The sequence below is a fragment of the Panthera pardus genome, unplaced genomic scaffold (assembly GCF_024362965.1).
Source record: "Panthera pardus isolate Hobbes unplaced genomic scaffold, ASM2436296v1 HiC_scaffold_27, whole genome shotgun sequence".
NCBI classification, from domain to species: Eukaryota; Metazoa; Chordata; class Mammalia; order Carnivora; family Felidae; genus Panthera; species Panthera pardus.
Window position 1 is genome coordinate 20403001 of NW_026526843.1, and position 24757 is coordinate 20427757.

Genomic DNA, 24757 nt, shown 5'->3' on the forward strand with positions numbered 1-24757 from the left:
AAAATAACCAGAACTTGAGAGAAAATAATAATGACATTTTGAAGTTCATAATAATAATAATAATAATAATAATAATAATAAACCCATTTGGGTAGACATTAGCTATAAGCTTAGACTAGAGGACCCGAGGAGGCAAATTCTGGGAGGAAACAGGCAGGAAGCTAAATAGCACGGAGTATAATCTGTGATCCCACTGCTAGAGACTCTAGAAGGGAATGTAGCTCCTGAAAGATGGGAATTCTAAAAAGGAGAAATCTGCCTCTAACGATTCATATTCCATAACAAAACTTGCCCCAGAAATTTCTCAATCTCAAATAATCCAAATTAAAAAAAAATGTCTAAGTCAGCCATGTAGCTATGCAGGGAGACCTTTAAATGAGCTCATACTGTGAAAAGATACATACTCTCATAGGCAATTCTCAACACAGCTGCCAGCATGAGACTCCGGTGTAAGGCATGTTACTTTCCTGCTCAGATCCCAGTGCTGACCACCACCCCCATCACCCACAGAACATAACCCTTACTTTGGGGATTTACAAGGCTTTAACTTACCCAACTGCTGCCTCCTTCTGCAACTTGCCATTTTTCACTTTGGTGTGAGTGAGGAACAGCTCACTGCTGCCTCAGGGACTTTGCACTTGGTGTTTCCTCTGCCTGGGTACTCTTTCCCCAGATCTCCACATGGCTTCAGGTCTTTTCTAGAATGTCACCTCTACAAGGAGGTCCTGTCTACCCTGTCTAAAATAGCACCCCTTCAATCCTTCACTAGATTGTAAATCCCATGGGGCTCCTGGGTGGCTCAGTCAGTTAGGCATCCGACTTCGGCTTGGGTCATGATCTCATGGTTTGTGGGTTTGAGCCCCGCATCCAGCTCTGTGCTGTCAGTTCAGAGCCTGCAGTTTGCTTCGGATTCTGTGTCTCCCTCGCTCTCTGCCCCTCCCCCACTCTTGCTCTGTCTTCTCTGTCTCAGAAAATGAATAAATGTTAAAAAAATAAAAAATAAATAGACTGTAAATCCCATGAAGCTAGCAACTGTGTGTTTCTTTTTCACTTCAGACCCTGGGTCAAGGCCTGAGTGCTCATTAAGTATTTGCTGAATGAACAAATGAATGAATGAATGAATGAATGCAAAAGAAAGGAGAGAACAGATCTAATAATGGATTTAAAAAAAAAAGCAATGATGTGGATCCCAAAGAAAAAAAAATCAGGGAGGTTAAAGCTGAAAATGGATTGAAGGTTTCAAAAACTGCTGAAGACAGATAGGTAAACAGCCTTTTAGTCAGTGCAAGTAAGAAAAAAAGCAACTTTCTGAAAGAAAATAAATACTCTTGTTGGCATATTCCTTGAAGAGGATTGATTTTTCAAGCTAAAAAAGACTGGAGGGAAGGGAGGGAAGATCGCAGGAAGTCCAGGTGAGTGATGAGGTTGCTGGGTCCAAGGAGTGACTAGTTGCCAGGAAGTCTAAACAGGGGCAGATACAGCATTGTAGAGATCGCAGGTCCCACAGTGACAAGGAAGAAAGGCCATTATAGCAATCCAAATTTGGGTTGAGGTGGTAGTTTCAGAAATGAAAAAGAAAGGGGTGCATCACAATGACTACTACAGGGAAATCTTGGTGACATAATAGACTTTTGGGGCAAAGAGGAGAAAGGAAATGAAAATCACAAGCCTCTAAATGGTAGCTAGCAACCAGAATCAAAAGGAGAAAGGCAGTGGTTACTAGGAGGCTTAGAAGAGATGACTGGCAGTCAGCAGGGAAAAGCTAGAAAAGACAAGTTCTGGTCGTAATATTTTAGAAATGGGCTCGGAGCCTCTGTGAGAGTCTTAGGGGCCACTGATGGAGATTTGGGTCACTAAATATGTCTGATATGTCACAGCATGGCACACTAGAATGATGTCACTGTTTCACAGCTGTGATCAATGCAGAGTGATTACTTTTGCTACAGCTGAAGATGTGCAGTAGTCCAGTGGCTTCTAGAATACAGCCACTAGAATACAGTGGCTTCTAGAATACAGGGGGCGCCTGGGTGGCTCAGTCGGTTGAGCATCCGACTTCGCTTCAGGTCATGATCTCACGGCTTGTGAGTTCAAGCCCCACATCAGGCTCTGTGCTGACAGCTCAGAGCCTGGAGCCTGCTTCGGATTTTGTGTCTCCCTCTTTCTCTGCCCCTCCCCCGCTCGTGCACGCGTGCACGCGCGCTCTCTCTCTCTCTCTCTCTCTCTCTCTCAAAAATAAATAAACATTCAAAAAATTAAAAAAAAATTTAATTAGAATATAGGATGTTGAGCAGAGCAAGTTCTGAGACATGGAGTGGACGAGGGAGCCACTTGCTACAAGACAGTTATCACAATGGCCATGGAGGGCTCAGAAACACATAGCACCTAGACTGGGGGGGAACTTGGCTTCGTGAGGGAGCATCATCAGGGAGCAAGCAGTTCTAGTCAAAGCGATATATCAATGCATAGTGGGATGGCTGTGGAGATGTGACAGAGTTGTAATTGTTGGTAAAGTGCTGCTTTGAGTGTATTACTCCCTTCGAGTGTGCTGCCAAAACTCAGTATTTGAAAGTGTGACCAAAACAAGCATTTAAAATCTGATAGGAGGTGAACAGACCCCAGAAGATGCCCCCAGGCAGCCAATGTATATTTCTGCCCTTTGATGTCCCGTCAACATCCTGGATCCAGCAGCTCTTCCATGTCTGAAAGATGGGGACTGAGCTACCTCCTTTCTTTAAACAACTTTCTGAGATAGATTTTACTTATATCAAGCCTGAGTATGGCTATTGATTAAGACAGCTGTTCCTAGCAGTTGGAATGCTTTGGAGCAAAGAAAACACTATTCCACTGGAAAGTTCCTTCAAGGAAATCCAGTATATCCCTCAGTTAGTATGGAGGCCCACAAGGCCCAACAGGAACTGGCTTTTTTTTTATCCCACCCATCTCCCCCCACCCCAAAGCCCCCATTCCCACCATCTCCCTGGATCTCTCTGCTGGATTCTCGTAGGAAGTGACCCCAGCTCCCTCTCTATCCTCACCCCTCCTCCTCCCTCCACCTGTCTGCTCCAGCTCCATATGAAGATACTTCTGATCCCTCTTTATCTACATGCCTGCCATCTCCCTATGACTCTCTCTTGTCCATCTTACATCAACCAACTTCAGCTCCCTCTCCTTTCCAATACCCAGCTCAACATGAAATGCCCTCTCTTGCTCTCCATCCTACTACACCCCTACATTTTTCTACTACCCCCTAACATGAACTAACCTCTGCTCTCATTCCCCTCAGCTCCACATGAAGGAATCTCGCCCCCCACCTCCCCTTCCCAACTCTCATGAACAAATCTCTGTGCTATGTCAAATCCCACCCCACTCCTCTACAGCTCCCTGGTCCAGCTCCACATGAACTGACCTCTGCTCTCCCCATCACCCCCAAGCCCCTACATAGAAACTATGGGCTGGGCCATGTACATGGAAACTATGGGCTGGGCCATCTACATAGAAACTAATTCTTGCTCCCTTTCTCTCCCCTTTCCTCCTCCCCCTACCTGAATCACTCTTTCCTGCCCTCATAGACTGACTTTGGGCCCTCTACTTCCCAGCCACCTCTCCTCAGGATCTAATTCATCCCCAATTGAACTGACCTCTCCTACCTCTCCCACTCCACCCTACCCTACTCTCCATACATCTCCATCGTTGGTTCCTGTTCCCTTTATCTCCCTTCCTATCTTCCTTCATTCCCCTCCAACTCTGTAGACCCTTCCTGTGAACTGTCCTATGCTGCCTTTCCCTCCCCATCTACCCTACACCCCCCAAGTCTTACCTAACTACTCTTCCTACATTTCCCTGATCCAGCTTCACAAAAACTAGCTTCTACTTCTCTATCCCCACCCTCTGCCATCTCCCCTACATCTCTTGGTTCAGCCCCACCTAAGCTGACTCTGCACCCCCTCTGTCACCATCACTCTCCACCCACTCTACAACTCTGCATCACCTGCACCTGCACTGACCTCTCCTACAATTTCTTCCCCATCCCATCCGTTCCCTTCAACTACCTGGTCCAGCCCTATATAAACTGACTGCAGTCCTCCCTCCATCCACATTCCCCCACCCCCTTGTAGTCCTCTTTTCTGCCTTCGCATGAAGTGGTCCCAGCTGCCTCTCTGTCTTCATATTCCTGACCCTCATGTGACTCTCTGTTCCAGTCTCACACCCACTGATTCATGCTGCTCCCTCTGTCCCCATCCCCTCCACAAACCTATTTTAAAATGGCTGGCAGGCACCAATATAGTGAGTACCTCGTGCTTGTTTTTATCCTTAAGGATAACATGTTACGTACCACTCTCCCTTCCCCCAAGATTCCTGACTATATTTCATTTATGAGAACATTAAGAAGGAGGAGATAAGAATGTTTCCAGGGTGACAGTTAACAGTAAAATGGGAAGTAGGACCCAGTCTTCCCGCTCCTTTCCATTATCGTATGTCTTTTATCAGATCACATGCCTCTTATTAGAAAACAGAAATATGACAAAGGTCAAATCCTCCCAGTAAATGCTGTCAACTCGACTTTGGAGGACAGTATACATTAAAAACTTCATGGATGCACATCTAACAAAGCTATGTGACAATCACACCAAGGAAATGACATTGAGAACAAACAGTTCTGAAATGCCCTCTTGGCCCTTTGTGTGAGTCTGCATTGTGCCCTCAGAGAGTCAGACTTAAGCACAACTCTTCTCCCCACTACACAGACAAGGAACCTGAGGCACTTGGAGAGGGAGCTTGTCCCAAATTACCCAGCCAGAAACTGGTGGAGCCCATGAGAGAACCCAGGTCTGAGGCTACTCTGGGTTCCCCCACCACATCCCCCCAGTGTTTCTCAGAGTTATGCCCCTGTAGACTTGTCTGGGAGTGGATCACCAAGTTGTTCAGGATGCCAGTGTCCAGGAATGAGGCCCAGGGTCATGCCTCTTTACATGTTCTCCATGTAGGGTTACCACTTGAAATACAGGAAACCCAAGCAAAGTTAAATTTCAGATCAACAGTGAATAAACAACACAAAGTCCAAATGGGACATACTTGTACTAAAAAAAAATTGTCTAAAATTAAAATTGACCTAAGTGTTCTCTTTATTAGCTAAATGAGGCAACCCTATCCTGGGATTAGGATGCCCCCAGAAGTTTGAAACCCATTCTTTTCCTCTCCACGTGTGGGTGAATGAGCATTCCATCACTGTTGTTCATTTTCCACTTCCCCTCCGCCTTTCTTGTTCCCCACCCTCAGCCTGGGGCAAAGACTTTAATATTATCTGCCATGGCTTCTCTTCTAGGTTATCCCATGTAGGGTGAAGAGGGGGCTAGACAAGGTCATTCAGCCCAATCTGACACAGAGATTCTGAGACACCATCCAGCAAATAAACTGACCAGAGGTTGGCTGAATTCAACCTACTGTCATAATAACTTGCCTTTCCCCAATTTGTCCAAGCACAAATTACCAATAAGACTCTCAGACTAACTGCGCCCAAACTATTTTTAAGGCATCGTTTAGGCTTAGGTGAAATGGAAATTCTACTAGTTTTACACACTGATGGATTCCCAAAGAAACAAATAATTCAAGTCAGTAGTAAAGGATTAATTTTCTGTCCATCAGCTGGGAAGGAGTTGGGGATCTACCAGGCTGTCTTCAACACAGTGGTTTAGAAGATGAACTCATATTCAAGGTTAAAGAACTCACCCTTAGAGAACAAAAGCTCAAAATAAAAAAGGCTTTATTTTTAAGACAAAAAAATAGCACAAACACACATCCAAATGCAAGTGAATAACTTCACTGGGTTTTATAAAAGAGAAAGCTGCACTCAGGTGTCAATTATAACTGGAAACCTCAAAGAGAGGCCCCCTGCTTCTGGTGACATGGGTACAACATGTGCTAGTCCAAGAAGTCATTCTGTGGTGGCATCAATGTGGAAATGCATGACAAGAGTGAGGTGATACAAGGCAGAACTGCAGGTGGGTGAAAGCTTTAAGACCCTTTTCTCCACTCTAATATGCTCTCATTTTGCTTTGGGGAACTAAAGTAACCAGCAGGTCACCTTACAAAGAACTTTAATGTCTAAGAACACTTTCAAATACCTAAAAGAGATTCAAGGTTGTTACTAAAGTTATACAGGGAGGTCAGTGGGGGAAAATAGTTTGTGTTCTCAAAACCCAGATTTCACACAATATGAAAAGAAGACACTGATCTTAGTAAAGGCTGGTCTTTTTCATGATGCGCAGGAACTCCTGCTCATTGACTTCTCCATCTCCATCTCGATCAGCCTCATCGATCATCTCCTGTAGAACAATAAGGATTCAACTTAGATTCATTCATAAATGAATTAAAATGACTGAGCAATGGCTTTCATAAGGTTACATGAATAGACAGTTGTGGTCCACCCATTGCAAATGTGCTGCTTTTTAGAATAGCTTGGTTCCCAAAAAGTTATTTGAAAATCAAGCAATACTTTGTCATACATATCATCCAGAAGAGAGCCTGAAAATCATCCTGACTAGGGGGATTCTTAAAACCTAAAATAGGAGGTAAAATTTTACGTGTGCATTTTTCTGGGAGCAAGGCCCATAGGCTTGTCACACTATTAAAGGAGAAATTAAGTGGTCAAGAGAGGGACAAGAGAACACTAGTTTTCCTTCAAAGTGGGGCTCACATCAGAGAAAATGTTATTCAGAAAAGTCACACAGGGGCTCCAAGCAGGAGCTAAGCTCAAGTCCGATGCCTTACAAACCTGCAGCTCCTCATCAGTGAGGTTCTCACCCAACTCCTTGGCCACACGCTTTAGATTTTTGAATGATATCTTCCCAGTTTCATCATCATCGAAGAGCTTGAAAGCTTTCAGAATTTCTTCTTTGGTATCTTTCTCAGACTTAGCAAGTAAAACAGATAACACAGAAGCAGTTACTTATGCAGCAGCTCACCGGCACCTAACCCCTCTACGTGGTCTTGGTGATGGCTTTCATGACATAGGTCCTAGCTCACAGGAGATCAAACGTCATCCAGGGTAGAAGAGGACAAACTCAATGACATTATTATAAACAGGCTAAAAAGGAAATATAAAGGACTGACTTAAAATATTCTTTCTATACAAAGCAGAGAGAAACAGGAATAGAGGGTAGAGTTAAAGCTAGAGGAAATATAGTGCTTGAGCTGGCAGAAGAGGGGTCCTCTCGGTGGGGGAATGGGGGTGCAGGGAGGAAAGTGAGGGCTATTTAACTTGTTATGAGATAACAGAGTTACTGGGATCCCAAGTACTCCAAAAGAGGAAGAAAGGAAAATCCCCCAACAGCTCAAACTCCAGAAATTCCTGAAAGGTAGCGAAAGATACACAGAACCTCTCTAATAAGAGCAATTTCAGAACCCACCTTTAAGGTGGGACAGCTTTACTAGGTGGTTACAGAAGGTTAAGCTTCCTGATCACTTAAATTAGTACACAAAGAAAAATACAGGTATCATTAGATGATTTCAAAGCCACAGAATTATTAGAGTAGGAACAGACCTGTGACCTGAGACACACATGGAGTTACTTTTTACATGCTACTAAAGCGAAGATAAGCCTCACAAAAGGGGAGCTGGAAGGCCAATGAATGAGCAATGGCCCAATGGGAACATCAACATACATCCTGGGTGGAATGACACTCAGGGGAGTGAGGTGTATTGGTCAGGTGACACGTCTTTCTTGACCCCCTGGGCCCGTTAAAATGGTGACACCTGAGGGACTAGAGAATGGGTGCATTCAACCTTGAAAATGCTAAAAGACCAAATTCCCAGGGCAGTGAAAAGCTAGGCTGTTGAAGTAACCTGCCCTCAGGCTAAGGCTGCCCAGAATAACAAATGAGAGAGAGAAGAATTTTGACCTTTAAAGTATAGGCATTTCATCTTGTCAGGCACTGTAATATTGCTGGTGTTTATAGGTGTTACTGCTTGTGGTTATCATATTGAGAAATCAGTTGAGAAAAATAATCACAAAAGAGTGACAGCAGTAGTACTTTTACGACTTTACAGAGGGTAAACTTTACAGAGGGTAAAACACTTTTCCTGTGATTTGTGTGGCCTTGAAGAAAGCCAAGAGGAACCTAAGCATTCTAATTTTCAGTCATAAATACCATCCTTTATCAGCTGAACCCTCCAGTTTGTATTAACTTTTCTTCAGTGAAGACATTTTCATATCTAGATTCAAATTTGTTCACCATTATGGGTGGAAAATATGCTGATTATTCCAGCTAACTTACCATTTTCTGAGTCATCACAGTCAAAAAGTCACTAAAGTTCATTTTTCCTGTCCCTTCCTTATCAATTTCGCTTATCATTTTCTTGATCTCTTCTTTCTTGGGTTCAAAGCCCAGTGCTCTCATTGCCACCTACAATGAAAACAGGATCATCTCAATATGCACATCTAAACCATTAACAGGAACAAAAATGACAGCATTGAAAGTATTAACCCAGCATCTGACACAATTTCATTAAAATGATTGGGAGGGGCGCCTGGGTGGCTCAGTCTGACTTTGGCTCAGGTCATGATCATAGTTCGTGAGTTTTGAGCCCTGCATTGGGCTCTTTGCTGACAGCTCAGAGCCTGGAGGCTGCTTCAGATTCTGTGTGTGTCTCTCTCTCTGCCCCTCCCCCACCCGCGCTCTGTTTCTCAAAAATAAATAAACATTAAAAAAATTTTTTTAATGATTGGGAAACACTAGAACATTATGCAGATTGATATTTGTGCTCCATTTTATTTAATAACACTTGAGGTAAAAAAAAAAGATAGGAAAACAGAACACAGTGCATCCTCCCCTGTTACTTCTTGCAGAGAGATGAGGAAAAAAGAGGTACAGTGGTGACAGGGAAACAAAAAGATGTAGAGGAAAGGCAAGGCTGGGGAGTTGGAATGTAAATGGCTTGCCTTAAGTTCCTTAACATCTATGGTTCCAGTTCCATCAGCATCAAAGAGATCAAAAGCTTCCCGGATTTCCTGTTTCTGCTCTTCAGTAAGCTCAGGCTTAGGACTCATCCTTTTTCGCTGGGCAGATGTTGCCATGCTTGCCTTCTTAAAGTTAGAGGCCTTTACACGTTTTACAAACACAGAAGCACAGTATTATGTAATATAATCTATATTTTACATAAAATAGTTACAGACAACAAATTATTTTAAAATTGTTTACACCAACCAATTCCGAAGCTTTGCTTAACAGAAAAGATAACAGGGTTTACTGGAAAGAACAGTGAATCCTTCCATGCACCTCTATCCCTCCCTCTTCTTTATTTACTACTGTTTCTAGAAGCAAGAAGACCCCTTGTTCGTTTGGACATCTCTGATTGAAAATCATCCTAAAAGAGATCTAGCCAAGGAGCTGACTGCATAAACGTACAGATAACCAGGTGACCTTGATTTTGGGGATCCTAATGATTATCTAGAAACGTCCTTACAACACCCACTCGCGGTACTCCGCTTCCCTCTATGCAGTCCGACTTTAAGAAGTAACCACGCTTCCAGATTTGGCCAAATATTACTAGGTTGCTAAAATGTATATTCTGCCAATATTAAACAATAAAACTCAATCCACTTGACACATCTGTCCCTCCTGCAAGGAGCTCAAAACATGTCCCGAATATCCCTGTACTTAAATTTCAGGATGCATGTTACCAATCAAACATAATAAATCTCCTCCCCAGTTCTATGGGTAAACTTTGGTAGAGCGAGGCGGCCAGGTCAGGATCTGAGAAGTCAGGGCCTGCAGGTAACGTCAGTTTTCTTTGTCCAGGGGCGGTCACCGAGGGGGCCAGCAGGGGAAGATCAGGGGAGCCTAAGGGATGGGTGGGCGCAGCGCAGACTGGGTGAAGGGGAGCAGCAGCGAATCACAGGCCCAGCTGGGCGGCAGGCGTCTCTACATTACGCTTCCGGGAAAGAACTCAGAGGAAGGAGGGGCACGCCAAAATCGAGAACGGCGCAGGAGAGCTGGCAGGGCCAGACGAAATCTTGGAAGGGCTCAGCCTCTGGGCGCGGGGCACCAAAGGACGGCCTGCACTCACCATTGCCGACCAACTCCGCCGCCCGTTGTTACGGCAACCGACGTATACACTGACTCGGCGCCTTTCCCACCGCCCCACGCGCGCGGCCCTGCTCCCCATTGGCGGCCCACTAGCCGCCGCCGCTTCCCATTGGCGCAGGGCTGTGGTGGGTGGGGCTAATCGGACAAAGGCCTGGCCCAGGGCCTGGGGGCTGTGCACTCACAGCTAAGACCTGGCCTCATTGGGCAGGATCACGTTGTGAGCGCCGATTGGCTGAACCAGCGCCAAACTAAGCCAATCCCGTTGGCGGAGGAGTCTCGGCAGATCCTCTGCTCACGCGGGCGTGGAGAAACCGGTGCCCGTCGGCGGCTGCAAGTCTTTGGGTGCTAGCTGGGGGAGCGCTGAGGCTGACCAGGGGATCGCTTACGGACGGTAAGGGTTACGACCTCGCCCTGGGAGGCTGCCTTCTATCGGCTACAAGGCAGGAGGGCAAGGGGCTGGGTGAGGAGGTCTGGTCGGGAGGTTTCTGGTCTGGCCTAAGACAAAATTAGGGTCAGAAGGGCCAGAGAAGACCGTGACCTTGCGTGTTACAGCGGAGACTACACAAGGAGCAACTGAGACCCAGAGAAGTGAAGGGGAATGTTGCAGAGGTTTGGACGGCTGGGACTTAGAAACCGTGTCCCGCTGAGGCTATTTCTTCGAGAGTGTCCATTCTATAGCACTGCCTTCCCCCCCCCACCCCCCCCACCCCCCGCGCCCTGCCCGCAACTGATTTTAAAAGTGGATCACTTTGGTTCCCTCCTGGCTAAAAGCAGCCAAGGAGATGAGGTGGGAGCCTGGGAACGGACTTTGAAGGAAGTGAAGGAGATATGAGCGAGCATGAGGGGAGAGGTCGTCAAAATAGACTTTTTTGATAGTCACTCAGGCGGATAGGGGGGAGCATTCCAGGCCCAGACATTGCCATGAGCAAAGTCACGGAGGACTTTGAAGTGTGAGGGGTGCTTGGAGAGTGTGGTTTTAGATTTTCTTTTATTTATTTTGTTTTTATCATGATAAGTGTAGTCTTTAATCCCCATCACCTATGTAACTCATCTCCCCACCTATTTCCCCTCTGGTAAGGATCAATTTGTTCTCTATAGTTGAGAGTCTGTTTCTTGGTTTGGCTCTCGTTTTCGCTTTCCTCATTTGTTTTGTTTCTTAAATTCCACATATGAGTGAAATCATATAGTATTTGTCATTCTCTGACTGACTTATTTCACTTAGCATTATACTCTGTAGCTCCATCCATGTCATTGCACATGGCAACATTTCTTTTTTTTTAATGGCTGAGTAACATTCCATTGTATATTTATACATCTTCTTTCTCAGTTCATCCATCCATCAAAATATGGGCTACTCCCAGATCTTGGCTATTGTAAATAGTGCTGCTATAAACATTGGTGTGCATGGATCCCTTTGAATTAGTATTTTTGTATCCTTTGGGTAATACCCATTAGTGCAATTACTGGATCATTTTTAATTTTTTGAGGAACCTCCATAGTGTTTTCTAGAGGCACTGCACCAGTTTACATTCCCACCAACAGTGCAAGAGGGTTCCCCTTTCTCTGCATCCTTGCCAACATATGTTGTTTCCTGAGTTGTTAATTTGAACCACTCTGAATGGTGTGAGGTGGTATCTCAGTGTGGTTTTGATTTTTATTTCCCTGATGATGAGCGATGTTGAGCATCTTTTAGTGTGTCTGTTGGCCATCTAGAGGTCTTCTTTGGAGAAATGTCTATTCATGTCTTCTGCCCATTTTTTAATTAGATTATTTGTTTTGGGGGTATTGAGTTGTATCAGTTCTTTATAAATTTGGATACTAACCCGTTTTCAGATATGTCATATGCAAATATATTCTCCCATTCAATAGGTTACCTTTCAGTTTTATTGATTGTTTCCTTCGCTGGGCAGAAGCTTTTTATTTTGATGTAGTCCCAATAGTTTATTTTTGCTTTTATTTCCCTTGCTTCAAGACACACATCCAGAAAAAAAAGTTGCTACAGCCAACATCAGAGAGATTACTGCCTGTGCTCTCTTCAAGGATTTTTAGGGTTTCAGGTCTCACATCTAGGTCTTTAATCCAAATTTTGAGTTTATTTTTTTGTATAGTGTAAGAAAATGGTCAAGTTTCATTCTTTTGCATGTGGTTGTCCAGCTTTCCCAACATCATTTGTTGAAGAGACCATCTTTTTCCCATTGCATGTTCTTTCCTGCTTTGTCAAAGATTAATTGACCATATAGTTGTGGGCTTATTTCTAGCTTTTCTATTCTGTTCTATTGATCTATGTGACTATTTTTATACCAGTACCGTACTGTTTTAATTGCTACGCTTTGTAATATAACTTGAAATCTGGAATTGTGATATCTCCTGTTTTGTTTTTATTTTTCAAGATTGCTTTGGCGAATCAAGGTCTTTTGTGATTCCATAAATATTTTAGAATTGTTCCAGTTCTGTGAAAAATGCTGCTGGTACTTTTCATAGGGGTTGCAGTAAATATGTAGATTGCTTTGGGTAGTATGGACATTTTTAAAATATTTGTTCTTCCAACTCATAAGCATGGGATGCCTTTCCATTTCTTTGCCTTATCTTGGATTTCTTTCATCATTGTTTTATAGTTTTCAGAGTACAGGTCGTTGACCTCGTTGGTTAAGTATATTCCTAAATATTCTGTCGTTTTTGGTGCGGTTGTAAATGGAATTGTTTCCTTAATTTCACTTTCTGCTGCTTTATTATTAGTGTATAGGAATGTAACAGATTTCTGTACATTGATCCTGTATTTTGCGACATTACTTAGTTCATTTATCAGTTCCAGTAGTTTCTTGGTGGAGTCTTTAGGGTTTTCTATATATAGTATTATGTCATCTACAAATAGAGTTTTACTTCTTCCTTACCAGTGTGGATGCCTTTTATTTCTTTATGTTGTCTGATTGCTGTGGCTAGGACTTCCAGTACTATGTTGAATAAAGTGGCAAGAGTAGACAACATTGTCCCGTTCTTGATCTTAGCGGAAAAGCTTTCAGTTTTTCACCGTTGAGTATGATGTTGGCTGTGGGTTTTCCATACAAGGCCTTTACTGTGTTGAGGTATGTTCCCTCTAGACCTACTTTGTTGACGGTTTTTATCATGAATGAATGTTGTATTTTGCCAAATGCTTTTCTGCATCTAGTGAAATGATTATATGGTTCTTATCCTTTCTCTTATTGATGTGATATATTACGTTGATTGATTTGTGAATATGGAACCAGCCTTGCATCCCAGGAATAAATCCCACTTGACTGTGGTGAGTGATTTTTTTGAACGTATGGTTAGATTTGGTTTGCTAATATGTTGAGGATTTTTGCATCTGTATTCTTGAGAGATATTGGCCTGTGGTTCTCTTTTTTTGTGTGGTGTCTTTATCTGGTTTGGTATCAGGGTGACACTGACTCATAGAATGAATTTAGGAGTTTTCTTTCTTGTATTTTTTGGAATAGTTTGAGAAGAATAGGTATTAACTCTTCTTAAAATGTTTGGTAGAATTTGTGGAGCCGTCTAGTGCTGGAGTTTTGTTTTTTGGGAGTTTTTTGATTACTGCTTCAATTTCTTTGCTGGTAATTCATCTGTTCAATTTTCTATTTCTTCCTGCTTTAGTTTTGGTAGGTTTTATGTTTCTAGGAATGTATCCATTTCTTCTAAGTTGTCCAATTTGTTGGCATATAAGTTTTCATAATATTCTGTTACAATTTTTTGTATTTCTCTGGTGTTGGTTGTTATTTCTCCTCTTTCATTAGTTATTTTGTTTAGTTGAGTCCTCTCTCTCTGTCTTTTTTGATGATTCTTGCTAGAGGTTTACCAATTTTGTTGATCTTTTCAAAGAAGCAGCTCCTGGTTTCATGCGTGCTTGGAGAATTACAAGGGTGTGTGTGCAAGGGTATGGGCTGAAGCATTGGAGCTGGAGGTCCAGGATCTGCCCTCCACAGCTAGCCTAGTGTAAGAGGGCTCTCAGTCCTTACATGCTTCCCCTCTGGGCATTGGGGCATTATTTAGGGAGGCAGGGCATAGAGCATAAGCTTCTTAGGCTGAGAAAGGCATGAGATATATTAGCATCTATTAAATGAACATCTTTGCTGACCTTCTACCCTTTTTTCCCTTCCTTTTTCAGCATGAACCAGGTCCAAAACCATTCAGTCATATTTGACTCTTTTCCTGTCCCCTCCGCATTAACCAGCCTCTAGGTTCTATCCGTTCTCCCACTTAAAGGCCATTCCTTTTCTCTTTTCCACCTCTGCTGCTCCTCTTCCAATTCAGGCCTTTGTCAGCAGTCTCCCAACTCCTACCAGCCAGAATTCTCACCGTGGTCTGCAGGGCCTGGCATAGCATGCCCTTTCCTTTCTCCAGGCTCATTCCAGCTGGGACACTAGGTTCCTTGTTGGGCCTCAAACACACAGGCACAATCCTCAGAACTTTGGCTCCAGCTGGCCCTTCTGCCCGCTTGCTCCACTTCTTTCCCTCCTCCAGGTCTTTGCTCCACTATCACCTTCTTTCTTAGTGAGCCACCCTAAGCACCCTATTTGTTTAGCACTGCAGCCCCCAGCATGCTTGAGCCCCATATCTTGCTCTACTGTTTTCTCCTGGTACTTGCTTATTTTGTTCTTTATTGTCCACCCACTAGAAGGTAAGCTCTATGAGGGTAGGCATCTTTGTTTTGTTCACTGCTGGTACTCCAGTACCCGGAACAGTGAAGGGCACATATTAGGTACTCAGTAAAACTTGTTTGAATGACTGGTGAATAATGTCCCTGTGCCTGCTTCGCACCTGCCTAGTCTACCTGCTCTGCCAGGTTTGTCTTCCTGGTGAACACTCTGGTCAGGTCATCCCCCCTGCTCTTAAACCTTCAGAGGCTTCCCATGACTACAGAGTAAAGTCCAGACCCAACCTGGCATCTGAGCCCCCTGCCCAGTTTTGCCTCTGCTGGTCCTTATATGCCTTGTCTTCCATACCCTACTTCCCAGTCTGCAGGGTGACAGCCTGGCAGAGTAGAAAGAACAGCCACAAAGTTCTGCCTTGGCTGTGTAAAATCTGTGTGGTGCAAGTCACTCGATCTCTGTGCCTGAGTTTTTCTTTTGTTGAATGAGACCTAACTGGGTGCTTTAGGGATCTTAATGGTGTAATATACTTAGATGTAAAAAGACCTGGCATTTGGCAGTTTTTCGAGCAATGTTATTTCTTTTCTCTGATTTGCTCTTGTCATCTCCCCTACCCTGCATGCCCAAAACTTTAGACTTGGGTAAAATCCCTTCTCCGCACTGCAGCCAGAGTGATCCTTCTGATCTTAACACTCACCCTGCTTACAGCTTCCCAGGGCTTCTCCCTCTCCTCTTAGTGTAACCTTAACCTGACACACAGTCCTTTCATATTCTCAACTTTGCTCCCAATCTTGCTTCATAATCACTGTGACACAACTTGTCACAGTTGCCAGAACATGCTGGCTCTGTGCTATCACCTGTCCTTCCCACCCCTGGCCATGGAAAGGCTTTTAGGACACCCACCCCTGTTTGACTCACTCCTCCATGGCCTTGAGAACTTGGCTCAGGGATCGCCTTCTTGGGCCAGCCTCCCCGTTCTGGGTTTACCTTCATGAGAACTCAGAAGCATTCCACAACTGTCCACTAAGTCTGTCTCTCACACTAGATCGTGGGCTCCCTGGAGGTTGGTGCTGTGTCTTAACGCGGGTTCTGCCTGGCAGTGGCCGGCATTGGGTGAGTGAGCCAAAACCTGGGTGATTGCTCTTTTACAAGTTGTAGCTCCACTTTTATCCCCGAGCCTTGTTTGAGCCCCATAGCAGCTCTGAGGTCAGCAGGGAGGATCACTGCTCTACAGAAGAGACCTCTGGGAGCAGCTGCAGGAGAACAATACAACCCCTGCTCTGTTCCAGGCTCTTTGCTGGCCCTCAGGGGGCTCACAACCAAGTAGGAAAAAAAAGGTATAATTGAGTGTGCTGAGTATTAGAACGGGAGCAGACAAGGAAGGAGCTGACTGTCCCCAGGGAGGGAGAGGAGGTTCACAGTAGTGACAGTTGAGCTAGGCCTTGAAGGATAAGGAGGAACTCACCAAGGAGAGGGAAGGTATTCTAGGTGGAGGGGATAGCATAAGCTCAAGCTCGCAGGCATGCTGATGGGTTTCTCGGGGGCCACTACAAATCCAAAGCCAGGGTCTTTCTGTGTCCTAAAAATAGACAATCAGAGAGACGAATGACTAACAGAAACAACCAGACGCCTCAGGTCTATGAAAGGACAAGATTTGGCTGATTGAGTCCTTTGGGGAAGTGTGTTTTGCCTTGACTCCTGTTTGCAGTTTTCTTGCATACACAGACATTGTCTGTCCACAGACTAGACCGGTGAGCTTGTGGTAGCTACATCTTACCTTCCTGCACTGACTCCATGGAAGACAGCAGGCCGGGCCCCGACTACCCCCACACACCCTAACACACCCCTCTGAATTGCTCTGCATTACCCCTTTACAAAGAAGCTGATCTCCCATGTTTTCAAAGGAGGGAATACTTTTTCTTTCTATCTGGTTTGAGGTGGACAGACTGTCCCTTCCTTTTGCCTCCAGGACTTAGTTTTTGGGGACTTTCCCCAGCAAGAAGATTAGGCTCACTTGCTTGTCTTCTTATATAATCCTGTCAGCAGCCTTTCTCCCCTTGCCCAGAAGTTGAGCAAGGCACTTAGATTTCACCAGTAGAAGGTGGATCTCTTCCTAGTTTGTTTTTTTTAGTTCAAAGCTTTGTCTCAGTATGAATATACTGGTTTTTAATGGATTCAAAGAACTAACATTTTACAGGAGAAAGACTTGAGGCTTCTGATGTGTGAACCTTAACAATCCCAGCCCCCTGAATGTTGCTCTTTAGGGTCTTATTTTCCCATTCAGAGCTATTCTGAGCCCACTTTTAAGAGTACGGTCAGTGGCATTCATTTCACATTGTTGTGCAACCATCCCCACCATCCATCGCCAGAAGTCTGACTCTTGTAGAACTGAAACTCTACCTAGTAATCACTAAGTCCCCAATTCCCCCTCCTCCCAGCCCCTGGCACCCACCATTGTTTCTACATATATGAGTTTGACTACTATACATATCTCATATAAAAAAGGATCATACGGTATTTGTGCCTGGCTGATTTCATTTAGCATAATATATTATGTGAAAAGTGAAGTTTTAATATGTATTTTCCTGATAACTTCCATTATGATTTCAGAAACATGTTTCCGTAAAATGGCCCCATCAGACACAGAGGTTCATAATATCCATTTCAAGGCCATTTCATCCAACCACAAAATCATTTCCTACAAGAACGTGTGTGTGTGTGTGTGTGTGTGTGTGTGTGTGTGTGTGTGTGTGTGAGAGAGAGAGAGAGAGAGAGAGAGAGAGAGAGAGAGAGAGAGAGACTAGAGGTGTGGAATTGGATCGGAGCAGTCATGGTGTTTGAGACCCTGGTGTTGGCTGCCTGGCAGCCACCTTCTCACTGATAAGTGTTCTGTGAATCTAGCTTTTTGCACGCAGTTGGACTGTTTTCTTTGTCACAGATTTCACCACCTCCAGATGTTAGGAGATCCATGACTTAAGTAAATTGACCACTACCAAGAAAACAGATGTAAGACCAAATACATCTAACCCAAAATTGAATGCTTCTCTTTGTTTGTGAGTCAGTATTATGGGTGAATGAAGAGAGGAGCATATCCTAAGGGCTGTCACAAAAGCTTGTCTTATAAACTACTCGTCTGTTTGGTGTTACGGTTCTTCCATCAGCTGGTATGCTTCATTGTGTCTTGGTTGTGAAGTGCTCAGTCCCCACCATACTCTGACCACTTCCTGAAGGCTTCTGACAACCCCAGACAGAGTTCTTCCACATATAGTCAGGGTGGCTTTAATTTCACCACGAAGAGCTCTGTCTTCTATTATGCTGTTCCACTCCCAACACCCCCTGCCCTAGCATCATGGGGATGAGCACATAGTCCCTTTTATTCACGGGAAAACTCAGCTGCAGCAGAAAGACAGGACTGGAGTGGATTTACCTAGTTTGTTGTAGGGCTGGCACCAGAACCCAGCACTCCCTGGGTCTGTGCATTTTCCCACTGCACTCCCACAATGTAATGATCAACACAAGGAAAATCGAGAATAATTGAAATGTGTGAGTGCCATGGAAAAAGCTACAATGCCAAAGATGCTCCTTTTGTTGTAAATGACGAGAGAGGCCATTTAACTGGCTTCCCATTTTGCCTCTAATCCAAGAATGCAGTGAGTTATGGGCCCAGTTACACCTTTTCCTCAGAAAGAAGCCTGTCACAGGAATATTAAGCCAAAGATGCTCCTTTTGTTGTAAATGACGAGAGAGGCCATTTAACTGGCTTCCCATTTTGCCTCTAATCCAAGAATGCAGTGAGTTATGGGCCCAGTTACACCTTTTCCTCAGAAAGAAGCCTGTCACAGGAATATTAAGCGGAGGGCTTCATTTAATAGCTACCACTGTGGTTCAGCTCTTTGTGGAAACTTGACAGGGGAATGGCATCCACACAAAAACACTAATGCCTAAAAAATGTTTCAGTTTATATTATATAAATGTCTGTCTCTAAATATGTCTTTATGAAGAGAAAACTTCATCGCAAACATAACGGTATTTGGAGCTGAAATGGAACGAGCATTTGGTGAGCCAATGAGAGACCAGGTCACACGGACACATTTGACAGAAGACATTCCAAATGTGAGTACTGACACACAAAAAAAGGTTAACCAAAACCAGATAAGGGGAAAGTCGAGCACATATATACCAGGAAGCCACTGATATTACCTGTGGATTAAAAATTGTATTTGGTACATTTATCAAATCAATTAATGTTGAGTTTATACACATACACACACATATATACATATATATTCAAGGTTTCAGTTACTTATTGCTATGTAACAGTGTTAGAACATAGTGGTTTAAAACAACACCATACCCATTTCTTTGTTCTTGATTCTGTGATTCAGGCTGGCCCCACTTGGGAGTCCTTGGCTGGTTTCCTCTGGGTTTACCCACCCACCTGCAGTCAAGGGGACCCCCCCCCCCAAGGTGTGAGTTCCAAGAGGCCTCACTCACATCCCTGGCAGTAACTGCTGGCATTGGCTGGGTGCCTCAGTTTGCCTTCACGTGGCCTTCAACAGGCTAGACTAGGCTTTTGGTTGGAATGGCAGAAGGCTTCCCTAGCAACCACACTGGCAGTAGCAAGGACTCCTAAGATCTAGCATTGCAAGTATCAGAAAGGACTTTAAGGAATTGTCAGGGCTCCTGGAGGTTCTTCATGTAGGTCTGCATAGGTTTGGTTTGATTCATTTTTAATGAATGCTAATGTTTCAGAAATGAAATCACGTCAAGATAAAATGTGTTTATATCAAATGTTAATAAATTAAAGATGCCCAGGAGTTTCCCCACTAGATCACACTTGTCTTGGTGGGTAGCTCAGAATAAAGCCTCCTCTGTGCCTCTATAATAGAAGGTTAATGTGAGATTCTAATGTTCAGATGAACCATCAGAGTCCCTTGCCATCTGGTTCCTTGTTTGTATAAATTAGGATTTTACTGATACTCAGCAACCCAAAAAAATTACATTTCAATGGTTGTGTCATGGTGTTCTTTCTCACTGGTTGCCTTTATAAGAAGTATAAGTTAAAAATTTAAAAAGAACACTTTCATCTTACCTTATATATATGTTCTGTGTAAGACTTCTCTGAAAAGAGGCCCACTGCTAGAGACAAAGGAAAACAGAACAGGTTAAAAGAAACCCAGGGGCCTAGATCATTCTCTTACCTCAAGGTCATATTGCAATTAAAATCATTTAGATGGCTTTCTTTTCTGTTCTTAAAACTCTCTCCAAGATGTTGATTTTATAACTTCTCTCAGTAACCCATTCTTGAGTCTCATTACCTGTTTACAGTCCAGAGTTTTATTCTTGTTAGTACATGTTCCTTCTTGTCTACTGTGCCCACTTCCTCTGCATCATCTTTCATGGCCATAAAACGTAAGTGGTTATTTCATATGATCTCTAACCATGTGGTATTATAGGTGTGATTAAAGACGTTGGCCCATCACACACCTGACTTTTCTGGGGTAAATGTCAGTTCAGTTCTCATCACTACAGAACTCTCTGTGGAATAGCCATTGGCCCACTTGTTCCAAGCAATATTGGTGCCACATTTCAAAATAATAATAATGATTTAAAAAAAAAAAAAAAAGCGGGGGCGCCTGGGTGGCTCAGTCTTGATTCTGGCTCAGGTCATGATCTCGTGGTTCATGGGTTCAAGCCCCACATTAGGCCCTGCACTGACAGTGCAGAGCTTGCTTGGGATTGTGTCTCTCCCTCTCTCTGCTCCTTCCCCACTCATGCTCGTGCTCTCTCTCTCTCTCAATATAAATAAACTTTAAAAAATAAATAAATAAAATCATGAAAGGAAATTGCACTGGACATAGTAGAAAGGTTATTTGATTTTTTAAAATAATTAGACCATCAAACTATGAAACAATTATAACTAGAGATGCTAGATAACAAGAGAATCTGAAATCCTTTGGAATACTGTCAAAACATGTCTAGTTTGAACCTCTTTGAACTAAGGCAAGCTTTTAGCAAACCAAGAAAAATCAGTTTGGGGAGCAGGGAGGCTCAGAGTTATTCTAAAAAACCTACATTTACCTGTACAGCTGACTTGAGGGAAGGAGAAGGTATAGCCAAAATGAGGATCAAATGGGATTTGTGTATTTAATTTGCCTGTGTCCTGGGAATATCTTAGAAATTCCAGTCAAGGTACAAATTATTTAGCATGGTGTGATTACACGTATATGAGAGTAATCAAACAAAACCTAGACAAAAATGGGTTGAAGAGATCATTTTGTTGGGGATGGGGTGCGGTGTGGAATAGTGAAGCTGATTACATCAGTAGGTTACACGTGCCTGAACAAATGATGCTTAAGCTCCAGAGCCATCTCTGGGTGGCCCAGTGGACTCCAGTAAAAATGCCAGTCCATGGGATACTAGGTTGGGAGGGGCGAGTCTGTAGTAGGGGCCCTGACACCTCTGAAGTCTCCTGCATAACTCAATTGTATAGATATTTAAGGGATAAATAGAGGGGTTGTTTGTTTGTTTTCTAATCAGGATCAGAATTTCTTTAATATCTTTAGTTTCCACACTCCCAACTTTGATTTACTGTACATGAGCTTAGGGAAAATGGGTGTTTGTCATTTTCAGGAAGCCCAGATACAGTTTTTGAAAGACCCCAGGGAGGATGGATATCACTGGTCCTCCTTTGGAGACTGTTGGGGCCAGCTTAATCAGTGTGCAACAGACAGTTTTATTCTCCCTGGCATCAGAATATTGAAGTGTCTGCATCTGGTGCTCTGTCCTTCCATTATCCCCAGTTGTCAGATTTGGAATTTAGCCCAGAAAGTGCACATGTTGCAGAAGGTGAAATGTAAGCACCATAGCTCTTCCCTGATTCGTCGGTTTGCTCAGAGCTCAGAGAAGGGAAAGCAAAGCCGAGGGCCTGGCTGATTAACAGTTTACTGATCCTCCCTGCAACCCCTCCAGGAGATCCCATCAGATAGCAATAGTCTTGGATATACTAAGGTGGGAAGGGATTAGGTGACAAATCCAAAGTCACACAGCACAGCCCTGTAATGGTCAGTTTGAGGAAAAGAGGCTGACTTTCTCCTGCGAGCATAGACACTTTGCTTTCTTCTTACTGGTATTTTAAGTCGACATTGTCAGTTGAGTGGGTGGCATGTTGTGTTGTGTTTTATTTTGTTTCTGTCTGTTCTAGAAGTGCCCAGGGCTCTGTTATTAGGAGCAAGAAGGTATGACTTTGGGATTTTTTGTATTGTCCAGTTTTGATCATACATAGTTTCATTTTTTCCAGAGGTGTTTCCTGCTCCTTTCGTTAAACACACAGCATGCGTGTATCAGATCATCCAATCCAGCCAAAGTCTATCTCAGTATCATTTGCTATCTCTCTTTCCTCCTTACTTATCTCTGGAGAGGAGGGTGCCACTGGCTATAGAACACCAGAATTATATAAAGCTTCCAACTTGACTCAAAAAGAATTTCAAACAAACAGATGGACTTGCTCATGAACATGTGAGTCAAAGTTCTTTATAGCTTCAAATTCTCATATACCCTCTGCCCATCCCTCTCTTTCTGCAGGCCAGTAAGTGCACAGTGATCGGAGGCTCTGGATTCCTGGGGCAGCACATGGTGGAGCAGTTGCTGGCAAGAGGCTACGCTGTCAATGTATTTGATATACGGCAAGGGTTTGACAATCCCCAGGTGCACTTCTTTCTGGGTGACCTCTGCAACCAACAGGTAATGGACCACCCAGCCTTGCCAGTTTTCCACAGGCCCCCAAAGGGAAACTACCAGGCTTACCCTGCTCAGAGGTCAGCCAAATTGTTTCAAAAAAATTTCTTTTGAAAAAATTTAAAGTTACATGAAAGAATTTAACACATACCCTCATTTCGTCAGTACAACTGCACTCTACCATGGTAGTGCAAAAGCAGCCATGGTCACTACATAAAGGAATGGGTGCAACTGTGTGCCAATAAAACTTTATTTACAAAGTTGTCCACAGGCTATACTGTGCTGACTACTGTTCCAGAGTATTCAGTTGATCTTAGAACAACATGGGTCAGAGGCACCGACCCTCCGTGTACAACTTTTGACTCCCCAAAAGCTTAACTGCTAGTAGCCTACTGTTGACCTTACCGGTAATATAAACAGTCACTTAACACACATTTTGTATGTTGTATGTATTATATACAATATTCTTACAATAAAGTAAGCTACAAAAAAGGAAATGTTGTTAGGTAAACCATAAGGAGTAGGGCACATGGGTGGCTCAGTCACTTGAGCATCTGACTTTGGCTTAGCTCTTGATCTCACAGTTCGCAAGTTTGAACCCCACTTTGGGCTTGCTGCTGTCAGTGCAGAGCCCACTTTGGATCCTCTGTCCCCCTCTCTCTGCCCCTGTCCCTCTTGTGCTCTCTCAAAAATAAATAAGCATTAAAAAAAGAAAACCACAAGAAGAGAAAATACATTCATGGTCCTGTACTGTATTTACCTCAAAACCGCATATAAGTGGGCCCATGCAGTCCAAATCCGTGTTGTTCAAGGGTCACCTACGTACCCCAAAGTGCAGTCGCTGGTTTTCAGGGTTTTTTTATTGGTATGTTTCACATTCCATAAACTTCATATTTTTAAAGTGTACAATTCAGTGGTTGTGTAGTCAAAAAGTTGTGTGACCATCACCTTGGTCTCATTCCAGAACATTTTCATCATCCCAGCAGAAAATCCCAGGCCCATTAGCAGTTGCTCCCCTTTTGCTCTCCTGCCCTCCCAGCCCTTGGCAACCCACTCATCTCCTGTCTCTGTAGATGTGCCTGCTCTGGGCATTTCGTATAAGTGGAATCATGCAATAATATATGTCCTTTTATGACTGGCTTCTTTTACTGAGCATGTTTGCAGGCTTTACTTGTGTCATAAAGGTATTAATATTTTGAGTTTTATTAGATGTTGCCAAATTGCTGAACAAAGCTGCTATATCAGTTTTCTGTTCACACCAGCAGTGTGGTTGGTAGGATCCGCATCGTTCTACGTCTTTGCCAACACTCAGTGTACTTAGACTTTTTGGTATTGCCATTCCAAAGAATGTGGAATGGTAGTTTGGTGAGGCTTAGAGTCATGTGCCCTCCCTATTCAGGAGGCCAGACTCTGTGCTCTTTGTTGATCCTCTGTGAAGTGCCTGTCAACAACCTTTGTCCATTTGTCTTTGGCTTACCTTGTTTCTCTTATGGATTTAGAATGCTCTATCACAGACAGCTTCCTTCAGCCTGTCCGTGGGCTCTTATCTTGACTTTGGCGTCATTTGCCATAGTTGTTTTACTTTGAATTTTAAGGACACAGCTTCCCTCGCAGGCTGTCTTCTCTCCCATCCTGCCCACACCTCTGAGCCTGGAGATGGGGTAGAAGTCTTCCTTGTCATTGCCACTTCCTCACTGCCCTAAGATCCCTCTGGCTGTACAGATGGTGCCAGCGGACTGTACATACCCCAGTGCCTTCCTTGGGACAGTCATCCACAGCCATGTGTTCCCTTTCCCAGGGGACTCCATCTTATTTCTTAGTGATTTTAGCTCCTGGCCGAGGTCAGCCTCATCATAACTGTCGATAAGTTCAGTAATCACACAAATGACCCTGCCAATACCCTCACCTCACCTCTCCTTGGCCTTCTGTCACTCAGCCTCTTGGCTTCCAGGCCTGTTGTCATCCCCCGCCCCAGAGCCTGTTACTGTTACTAAATGTGTCCTCAACATGATCTCACTTACAGGCCCCCCACCACCTCCTATCTTTCTAGTTCGTAACCTAATACCTTCACCTACCAATCCTTAAACCACACCCAGATTTCTGGCTCTTTTCCACTCTCCGTCACCCAGTTTGTGTCCTCACTGCCTTTGAGTCCAAGGCTGACTTACTCTCTTGCATAACACTTATCCCCCTTGCCTCTTTCTTCTTGTCTGTATCAGTCAGGGTTCTCCAGACAAACAACCACTAACGTGTGTGTGTATGTAGATAAAGAGGAAGAGGGAGAGAGAGATGGAGAAAGGGATAGAATAA

At 43.8% G+C, this 24757-nt stretch overlaps 2 protein-coding genes across 10 annotated transcripts in view; one reads left to right on the plus strand and one right to left on the minus strand.

Moving 5' to 3' along the window:
- Positions 1–5744: 5744 nt before the first annotated feature.
- On the minus strand, positions 5745–10188 carry CETN2 (centrin 2). Its single transcript, XM_019438244.2, has 5 exons — positions 10066–10188; positions 8939–9097; positions 8274–8402; positions 6773–6910; positions 5745–6323 (listed from the first exon to the last, which is right to left on the minus strand). The coding sequence occupies exons 1-5, from the start codon at positions 10162–10164 to the stop codon at positions 6234–6236; spliced, it is 615 nt and encodes a 204-aa protein (XP_019293789.1). The 5' UTR covers positions 10165–10188; the 3' UTR covers positions 5745–6233.
- A 150-nt stretch (positions 10189–10338) lies between these two features.
- Positions 10339–24757, plus strand: part of NSDHL (NAD(P) dependent steroid dehydrogenase-like) — a 29469-nt gene continuing 15050 nt past the window's right edge. Inside the window, exons 1-4 of one of the 9 annotated variants that reach the window (XM_019438239.2) lie at positions 10342–10476; positions 17649–17716; positions 18712–18823; positions 22295–22453. In XM_019438239.2, coding sequence (XP_019293784.1) covers positions 18752–18823; positions 22295–22453 — 231 coding nt within the window. In that variant the 5' untranslated portion in view covers positions 10342–10476; positions 17649–17716; positions 18712–18751. The other 8 variants (XM_053892033.1, XM_019438238.2, XM_053892031.1 and 5 more) reach the window with 8 other exon arrangements.